This window comes from Capsicum annuum, chromosome 4, assembly GCF_002878395.1.
Source record: "Capsicum annuum cultivar UCD-10X-F1 chromosome 4, UCD10Xv1.1, whole genome shotgun sequence".
Taxonomy (NCBI): Eukaryota; Viridiplantae; Streptophyta; class Magnoliopsida; order Solanales; family Solanaceae; genus Capsicum; species Capsicum annuum.
Window position 1 is genome coordinate 160,337,081 of NC_061114.1, and position 10,522 is coordinate 160,347,602.

The following is a 10,522-nucleotide window of genomic DNA, read 5'->3' on the forward strand; positions in this document are numbered from 1 at the left end:
GTTCACTTTAACAAATTAAGAAAATTTAATTATATTTTTTCATACTATCCTTATTATTTTAGTTACTACATAAAATAGTAGTAATCAAATGTATAGTTCTAAAATATTTTAGTTACTACATAAAATAGTAGTAATCAAATGTATAGTTCTAAAATATTATTAATAAGATTAATTTAGTAAAACACCTCTAATTAAAAAAAAAATTAAAAGGTTGCCGGATCAAAAACGATCAAATAATATGAAAGGAATGAAGTATCTTCTTTATAGGTTTATATTAAGCGTTTGTTTATTCATGACATCAGTAGTTTAAAAAGGTTATCTTTAATTGCTTCATACTGAAAAATCAGAAATTAATTATTCCCTTGGTTCACTTTTATTCGTCTATTATTGGACTTTGCGTGCCTCTGACGAAACAACAATTAATATAGTATTTACCCTATTACTTATATTAATTGATGTATAGACTTAGGTCTAAAGATTATTTCAGAAGTTAAAAGTCAGTTTCTTAAAGATTAAACAAAAATATATTTAATGAATTAGAAAGTCAGATACATCGTGAAGAGAACAAACTACTACTTAACTAGGAAACCGGAATTCAACTGTTACATTGAGATAGGGGTGAGGTCAACTCCAATAGTTATTATAGTTAAAAGTCAGAGACTTGTGAAGGAACCAAACTATGGCTAACTTACAAACCAAAAGTCCACCCTTAACGTGATCGTAACGTCGTTTAATTAACTATAATTTGTCTTAAGAATATATCATCATCAATGACCTGATATGTTTGGTTTGGTTGTGTTAATATAGGTATATGTGACCAAACATGTATATATTTAGCATATAACAAAACATATTAGGTCTTTATTTTGTAAAAAAGGAAAAAAAATAAAAAATTAGAAGTTTAGGTCGTTAATGATATTTTACTCTCGTACAAAAATCACTCTACAGACATTAATAAGCCTGTTGAAAATTAGGGGTCCTTTGGTACAGCGTGTTAAAAAATTTAATGCATGTATTATTCTTGTGTACTAGTAATATCTTGTTTGGTACTTTTTTTAGCCTATGTATAACTAATGTTTGTATTTATTACACACTCTATTGTGTATTAAGCAATGTATTACTAATATCACCAATTTTTTATGTATTAATAATATAAAGAATTTTAATACATGCATTAATTTATTAAATGACAAAATTAAAATCCGGAGCCAAAAGGGCTCTTCTTTTTATCAAGAATACCAAAGGTGATAATTAAATTTGGAAAAAACTAAAACGGACAAACAGCCTGAGGAATAACGACTTCTAAGTCGCCGGCCCATCCGCGACTTGCAAAGAAGCACAGTACGGGCTGCTGTTTGTCATCTGTGCAGTGTTGACTAAAGGAAAATGTTTGTATTCAAACACCAATAAAGAAAAAGTACTTGTACTTTGCATAAAACTATCAAATAGTTTTGCAAAACTCAAAAATACTTTTCTCACACTCACAAATTTATTTGTGGTTTGTACTCTCTCCATTTCAAAATAATTAAATTATTGGTGTATTTTTTATATTCAAAATAATTGAATTGTTTATTGTTCAAGATAGATGTTGGAAATTTTTTTTGATTTTACCCTTCATTAATTAAATTTTCAAGGATAAGTTCCAATGATCATTACTAATGTTTTGGAGTTTGAAAAGGATAAAAATGAAAAAACATAATCAATTTATGTCTCTATCTTTTTTGTAAGATGTGTGTCATATTCCAATAATTCAATTATTTTGAAACGGAAGGAGTATAAGAAAAGCATAGATATGATGCTAATGGTAATATTTTTCTCATGATATTTCTCATGTATAAGGATGATGTATAAATGGACAATGTATAAGGATGATGATCGTAGATGGGGCGCCATGACGATAAAATATTTGCCCCAACCCATTTTCCGTAGTACCTACATCTTCGTTCTACTAAAATAATCTTCCTTCTACTAAAATACTTCCCCCAAGCCATTTTTCATAGTACCTGCATCTTCTTTCCATGGTAATACAACTTAAAACAGCCTCTCTTTTTATTTTATTTTTTTTTGAAAACTCCAGGAAAATCCGTAGCTGTTACACCCTCTTCCCCTCGGGTGAGCACTGTGTGTGCACTGGGTAAACCCCTCACTGTGCAATAGCTCGCAAACCGCACAGAAGATGTAAACCGCACTCGGTAAACCCCGTGCGACAAGCTCGATTGAGAAGGCATTAGGGATGGATCAAACCCGCGACCTTTGCTATGGGAAGTCCCCCTCAAACCAACTCAACCACCCCCTTGGGGGCCTCTCTTTTTATATTATCAAAAAAGAATTGTGAGAATAGCAACATGGACAATGACTAGAATAGTGAATTACGTGCAGCGATAGCAGTGTGCGGCTTATTATCACACTATATTTTCTTCTTTCTTTTCGTTAATCAGATTACTCTTCTCCACTAAAATTGGATATTTGGTTATTGGGTATGAATTTGAAATTGAATTCTTTGTTTTTAGAGTTTATGAATCTAGGTAAAAAAGATTTAGGTTTGAAGTTTTGAATTTGTTTAAATTGGTAAAGGGTTGAATGTTAAGGTTTCAATTGCTTTAAAAAAAATCAGACAAAGAAAGTTAAAAGGGTATTTTTGTTAATAAATATTTTTTTTATAAAAATTATAATATATATATTGTTTCTAATACATCAAACCAAACAATGTATAAGAAATAATGTCAACATAACTAATGCAAGCACAACTTATACCTACACTACTTATGCAACCATTACTAATACATCATATTCAACATTATTCTTATACACTTTACCAAATAATCCCTAGAGTGATGGCATGTTGGTCCTTGAGCACTACTGATTCATGAGGTTATGTCAATAAATTCCTAAGTTTATACACACCAAACCTGAGAAGGTTCACTCTTTTTGACAGGATGAATCAACATTTCCATTTAATAAAGGAGAATCAAGAAAAAAGTGTGATGTAGTAATAGATAGGATTTTATTTCTAACCTCTCAGTAACCAATATCAGGTGAGACAGAAATTATTTAGTCGGAATTTTGATGGTAAAAAAGAAACAAGATCCTTAATTATTCAGATCATACTCAAATCATATGTATTGGTCAATATAATCTTGTATATGTACCTATTCTCCACGAGAACACGAGAATTCTGTTTTTTTTTGTTAAAACGGCTAAGAAAAAAAATCTACCATTCCACTAAACTCTATTCAAGAACTCAAGAATGAACTAATGTCCTATTCAAGCATCTCAATAGAAATCCCCGGAATGGTATTTTCCGTCGAAATAACATTCTTGCTTATCTCGATGATCCTCGATACAGAAGAGAAGAGTTCAATCAAAAAAGGTCCATAAATAGGAGTACGGGGAAAATGAATTTTCTATGTAATTCAGTTGTTCTTATATGACACTACAAAATTTTACATCAATGTGGGGATGAATAGTTCAAGTTAGCTTCAGAGTGCTTTCTGGTCTAGTCTCTCATTCCAATTCAGGCAGCGGATCAAGCTACCAAACCAATCACCTGTTTGGTCAGCCTTCTTGACTGTAGGAAGTGGATGCTGGCTCATACATATTCGAATAGAATCTCCTCTAGACAGTTGTTGTCGTCTCTTCCCATCAAAGGAGACCCAAGCATTGTTGCGTGCATCCTCTGAAATCTGTTTACATGCAAATCACTTAAGCTTCTAACAGAATAGCATGAAATAAAGCAGTTGTGCCTTTGCTACCAACTCGATACATCCCACTGAATCACGCAGATTTCATGGTGTGACATCAAATATATGCATTCATACAGGTGCCAATAATCAAAAAAAAGGGCCGACCCAGTTCAATACCCACTTCGTGGGTGACTGGGGAAGGGAATACTCTAGGCAGTCTTACCCCTGCTTTGCAGGGAGGCTGATTCGAACCCCCGACCTGACACTCCACGGCAAGCAAGCTTACTGCTGAGCCAAGCCGTCCCTTCTCAGGTGCCAATAATCAAACAAGATATAATGTTGTGCATCAAGAAATTGGACATAGGTGCCAATCGTCAAACAAGATAGTTGTATACAGGATTTTTCACCAAGAGTACTCGACTCAGACAAAATTTAAAGCATCCTAAGAAATGTAAAGTAATTTAGAAATCATATCAATCTCCTTTTAAGAATATTGGCAAGTACATCTTCTAGAAGGCTTATAAAAATCAAGCACCGCGCCGTCAACAGCATTTAAAGAAATAAAGAATGAGGCTGTAGCTTATGTTCGTCTCTTTACAGTCTCAAAGTATTACAGGGCAGCCCGGTGCACTAAAGCTCCCGCTATGCGCAGGGTCCGGGGAAGGGCCCGACCAATTAGTAGTTGCATATGCAGAAATGTGAACTGAAGGCAGTGTTTCTACAACAATAAATGCGAAAGAGACGACACCTAAGGGGCTTTAAATGAACTGGCAAGCGAAGCACACACTTCTTCAAAGTGAAGCGCTCAATTAATGAATTACTTAAAATATCTAGCACGAACAAATTACAGCATAAAGCATCAGATTGCAACATTCATTATAAACTATTGACAATAATAGTCAAACAACTCAAATGAACATCATTGAGATGTAATTTCAACAGCAGCAAGAAATTAATTATCATAAAATTGATTTTCAACTTCTGATTTTGACAAATCAACCATAAGAATGAATTAGCTAGCAACATTCAATATAGTAACTTGCCCACGGGAGTAGAGGAGAAATCAAAGAGAAGTCCAAGATCAGAAGCAGCAGAAAAAAGGACGCACATTGTAGAAGAAGAAAAAAATTATTGATGTTGTAGAGAATATCCCGTTGTAGGCAAGAGTATGGTTCTCTACAAAAGACATCGAGTGGCATGTGGAAGACTAGTCCTCATTTGTAATAAAGTATATTCCATCCCTTCAAAACTCTCCCATTTCTCTCTCCAAACTACTTATACAAGCACCAACGATGCTACATTGAATACTCTTGCCTCTTCTTTTCATCATTGTGAATGAACATTAGTAGTCGTGGCATTATTGTGGCAGACTTCTCTTAATGTATGCCGAACAAATTCTGCACTATCCACCACTATCCGCCTTAACTGGCTCTTTACTTGCCCAAGCAAGAATAGGTGGTTCAACATTTACACATGTAACACCACCTAACATATGCTCTTTCTTTCTCAAATTGCAGCTGAATAGCCCCTTAGTTACTTGCCTAGTAAAAAGGAAAAATTTCGTCTGAGTTTTAAATTCAATAGTTAAGAATATGGAATCGCACTTCCCTTTCTCCTAAAGGATTGTGTACAAGCACCATTCTTTTTTCCTTTCCATATCCATTTGTATAATAAAGTGTAATAAAGTTTTGGAATTCATCAGCTTCCCAGTTCTGTAGGATTCATATAAAGAGTTTCTCCATTGTGTATATTATGTACTTGGGCAATTGTCTTTTTCTGTCTGCTATCTATATACCAACTACAGTTGGGGAAAATTATCAGAATGTCAGCACCACATCATTATTCTTGCAAAAACCGGACTTAGTGTTTACATCCAACCTTGATTTCAAAAACAGACTGTGCCATCATAACTAACTATCCGTTCACTTTCCCTTCTCGTCTCTATATTCCCCCAACTCATTCAGCTGCATAAGTGCCCAAAAAGTAAAAATATAATGTATTAAAGTACTAGCACTAGCATTTAAAAGTAATTTATTCCATAATTATTAATTCACTGAGAAGGACACCTTTAATACCAGCCTTGCTGAGTCTGGAAGAGTGACGGTCTGGACGAGAGTGAGCGTGGGCAGCTTGGTGTGAAGATCATGCAAGGAACACTTGGGTGCACCTGCATGAGATCTGTCTACTTCTAAGCTTGCTATTTTATTATTCCTTTAACTTTCATTCTTTTGAAACCAAAGAAAGCCATCCTTAAAATAAGTTGGTTATTTTCTTTTGATAGATACCCTTGCCAATGGCAGTAAGAGCCAAAATAACTTTAAATTATTTTCTGAAGTCACAACTTATCAATCTGTTTTTTGCTTTTAATGGATCCATCCCTCAAACTCTTTTTCACTTAAGCACCCTCACTTGTTTCAGTAGTAAGGATTCTAACTCATGACAAGTGGTTAGAATACATTCCGCGTTTTACTACCTCAGTCATTGAATCAATGACCACGAGGTAAACAAAAGACAACTAAGTTAAACAAAGAAGAATCATCCCACTTTCATGGATTGGTTATCACATAGTTCAAGACGTCCTCCTAAAGCACACAACTATAGGATCCTGAGTTAAGAGATCACTAATGACCAAGATACACCAATTCTCCTATATTCCTACTCAAATATTGTTTTTTCAGTTATTACTCTTCCCTTTTTTTTTTTGGTAAATAGTTCCAATTCAGTTAAGGTATTCATTATAGGGCTTATAATTAGGAAACTAGGTCCAAAAAGCAGCAGTGCCCAGAAAGTATTAACGAATATCAAGGTAATAGCACTAGTAATTAAGAGAACTTATTTTATGACTATTAAAATATTTACTGAGAAAGTCACCTTTAGTTCCAGCCTTGCAGAGTCGGGAAGAATCACAGATCTGAATGAGAGTGAATGTGGGCAGATTGGTGTGAAGAGCATGCAAGGAACATTTGGGTGCACCTGCATGACATAAATTTCCTTGTGATATACTAGTCTAGCATCCAACTTGGTCAAGACAAAACAATCAACTAAAACTAACCAGAAGGAGCACAATTTTGAGTGGTGCTTCATCAACAATCAAATGAACGACAAACATATGATTTCCAAAATTTACAAATAGATCAATAGCAAAACCAACTCACTACAAGATGCAATTTGAAGATTGCGAGAGTGAAATGAAAGAAATCAGAAGGAAGTCTTCACAAAGCTAAAACTGCTTAGTAGTCCACTGAAAGCTCATTTGTTTAACATAGTTCCGCCAATTTGTTTTTGATGCCGAAAAACAGTTCATACTTGCTGACAACGTGATTGACTGCTGCAGTTTATGGCCTTATTGCACACATTGACACTAAGAGTGACAGTTTATGAGATAATTTTATGATATCCACTATTCTCAATCAGTAAAACAAATATGAGCTGAAGACAAGATTATGCATTTATTGCTTTATCATGAATAATAAGTAGGAAGAGAAAAGAAGTAAACAACTTGATCAATATTAGATTATGTACAGCAGCTAAGAACCATAAACATCAATACCACTGAATACAGAACCATATAAAGAAGTCTTGCCGTTGGTGTTTTTGGTAATCAATGATAGGTTTTCAACCTTTTCCAGAAAAATCAATAGTAGGTTTCTAATCAGGAACCCAAATGCGACTAACTCAGCAGCTTTCACCCACATATTCAAAGTAATCTTTTCATCTGTTTCAGTTTTAGTGTCCGCTTGCATCCCTCCATTTCCACATCAAGAGTTAACTATTGTCATGAGGAATCACTCTTCTACCAACAGCTCTTTAAAATATGTCATGAAACTTATAATCTTTACTATATTAAGTGCATAATGCAGTCTTCTTTATTTTCCTATCTCTTCTGCTCCTATTTCGTCTAGAGAGGGGAAGGAGTAGTGTACTGCTTCTCTAAGGTTCTTTTTCAGCAGTTCATTATTGCCACAACAAACTGCTCAAGCTGTAAACCCTCACAACTTACAACCGCTGTAATTCAGCTTTAGCTTATTCTTTGCTGTGGATGCAACTCATTGCTTGTGGCATTTTCAGCACACATATGTTCAACTATTCATGTAGGTTAAAAAGGTTCACATCTTTCAGGCTATAATAGGTACCATGGAACCTCCAGCAGCCGTAGACTAAGCCGTACTTCCAGTTGGTGTGGCTACTATAACCCCATCAGCTTGCACCTGCCAAATAACATAAATGGAGTCAGGTATCTCCATATTCTCTAGCTCCGTAATCAAGTGGATACTTGTTGAAATAAAATAGGAAGATCCATAAAGCATATGAAAAATGGGATTCTTTTGTTCTTCTCAAGGGGCAGTGGGGTGGCTGGCAGTTACGAAAATGCACCTTTGTAATGAGGCGGTCATGTTCATAACACTCAATTTTGGAGAGAAGGATTAGAACCACGATCAACTACAACTTCATTTAGGACATCGAACACATTTAGGACATCGAACACCTTTCCAGGCATTGCCTTCCCATTTCTGAATATTTCACATCGAAGACGCATTCGCAGAGTTATATAGACACCATCCAGAGTTCTGTTCCCATGAATGACATGTCTTAGATCCTTCTTATAATCCTCAAACTTTTATGAATTACTAAGAAGAAAAAGTAAGAGGAGAGACTTTCCAACTGAATTAAGAATTAAATCATAACATTGTCAGTCAAAGAGCATACTGTATGGGAAGTGAGAAATCCAAGGGATCCTAGATTAAATGACACAACAGGTGGGATAGCACCTCGAAATAATTTAGAAGCATGGAGTATAACTCCATCTCCTCCGAGGCAGGCAACAAAATCAACCCTTTCATGAAGATCACTGCATTAGGTACATCAGGCAAGGTTAGCATTTTTCTCTGAAGTAAAAGAAGTGAACCGAGACAAACAAACAAATACATGAATAATGCTATCTATGCAAACAGTTTATGAGTCATCCCACCTGGTATCTTGACTATAAAAGGTCTGAACAAATCCGAACCCTGGAATTCGTGCAAATATATCATGCACCTCAGGTTCAACAAGAACATTCATTTTTTCTTGGTAATACAAGAAAACAGCAACCTTCAAAGAAGAATTAGAAAGAAAATAGAAAAGCAAATGAGTTAAAACTATGAGATAGTAAATTACTTGCTAGAGATACTTATATAAAGTAAATGCAAGACCAAGTATTATAGAACGATAGGGACATTGTTTCCACTATATAAGCATGCTGAAAAAGAAAATAGTGAATAGAAGTATATATTTTCTGAAATATAGAACCTTCAACGATAAGTTCGATACATGAATCATAGAGCTATGCAAAACAAGCTGAAGTTGAACGTTCTCAAAATGAGAAAAAAAAATGGAGGAAAATCCACATGGCCTAAGCTAACCAAAATTCACTTGGGAAAAATTAGGAAAGTGACTTGCATGACACTCAAATCCATCATGTAGGAGGGATGAAAGTCAGCGGAAAAGTTCAAAATGATTAGAGAAAACTAATGGTCATATATTCGTTTCTCAAGTTGGTTGGTGGATACAAAATTGGACAAAAGTATATGGATTCATATTACAAATGATTGACAGTCACTACAAGTTCATTCACAAATTAACGGCAGCTTTTGTAATGTGTTTGTTTATGCTAATAGGTTGGAATAGTATGACACGGGAACATATGCCGAGCATATTCCTTTTTTCTTTTTGCTGATTAAGAATAAACAGGAGCAAGCAGGCCCACTTGATCTCTCAATCTGGAATTTTCAAAATATATACATCGAGTTTACAGAGTAGAAAAGATGATTGTGTGGCCCAGAAATTTCAAGCGAGCCAAAATAGATGTCTTACTATCAAGGAAAATCCTTTGAGGTCTTCCTTTCAATTGTGGAAAAAACAGATATGGGCCCTGCTAGAGTAAATTAGCAGCTCTATAAACCTACTGATAACTGTATGCATCCTCACGAAAAACAAATAGGGAGAGCATATCAAACAGAGTCCAAGATCAATTAATGATAACTGTGTACGCACCTCTTTGACTTCTTCCAAGAGTTCTTGTCCCAGCTTCTTTAGAAGGAGAACGGTCTTTGGCAGGGATTTCCATAAAAGCATCTGCTGCTGGGTGCTAGGATGAGTGAAGGCCAAGGAAGATTCTGTTACCTTTTGATACGGGAATGACAATGGAAACACGAAATCACACTCCAAAATCAGTCCACTAATCTTAAGGATTCGAGGACCAAGATGGAGACCACACTCGGATTCGCTACCAACAACAAGAATACAAGATACAAGGGTGTATTTCAACACCAAAACAGCTATAAAACGTGATGAACAATATCAACAACAATAACACAAGTTTCGGATTCAAGAAATGACCCAAAACAGTCCACTACACAAGATAACAACAACAAAAGTAAAGGATAGATAGTGAGACCAAGATTATTACAAGATTAAGAACTAAAGAGTGTATTAAACTCAAAAACCCTAATGAATGTAATACTCAAAACCACACTCTTACGGTGACCGCCAAGGGAATCAACTCACCTCAAGATCCACCGTTTCCAAGCAAAGAACAATGTTAGCTTTTCCAAGCCCTATACTAGAACTACACTAAGTTGGTCTATTCTCAAGAGAGAGGATTTTAAGTGTTTCAATATTTCATCTTTCATAAACTAAAGAGAAAAGACCAAAAATGCACTACTTATAGTATATTACAAAAGTAGACAAAAAGACCACATTACCCTTAATGACTAAGGGTGGCCTCGATGTGTTGGAAGACAATATGAATTGTCCAAAATGCCCTTAAAGCTAAGTGACCAAAATGCCCTTAGTAAAGG

At 35.1% G+C, this 10,522-nt stretch overlaps 1 protein-coding gene across 1 annotated transcript in view; it reads right to left on the bottom strand.

Annotated features, from left to right (window-relative positions):
- Window positions 1–3,279: 3,279 nt before the first annotated feature.
- Window positions 3,280–10,522, bottom strand: part of LOC107867787 (NAD kinase 2, chloroplastic-like) — an 8,870-nt gene continuing 1,627 nt past the window's right edge. The window contains 8 exon segments of the mRNA XM_047410335.1: window positions 3,280–3,683; window positions 6,555–6,656; window positions 7,817–7,891; window positions 8,058–8,103; window positions 8,105–8,298; window positions 8,391–8,532; window positions 8,653–8,774; window positions 9,717–9,810. Of these exon segments, the coding sequence (XP_047266291.1) occupies window positions 3,480–3,683; window positions 6,555–6,656; window positions 7,817–7,891; window positions 8,058–8,103; window positions 8,105–8,298; window positions 8,391–8,532; window positions 8,653–8,774; window positions 9,717–9,810 (979 nt within the window). The 3' untranslated portion in view covers window positions 3,280–3,479.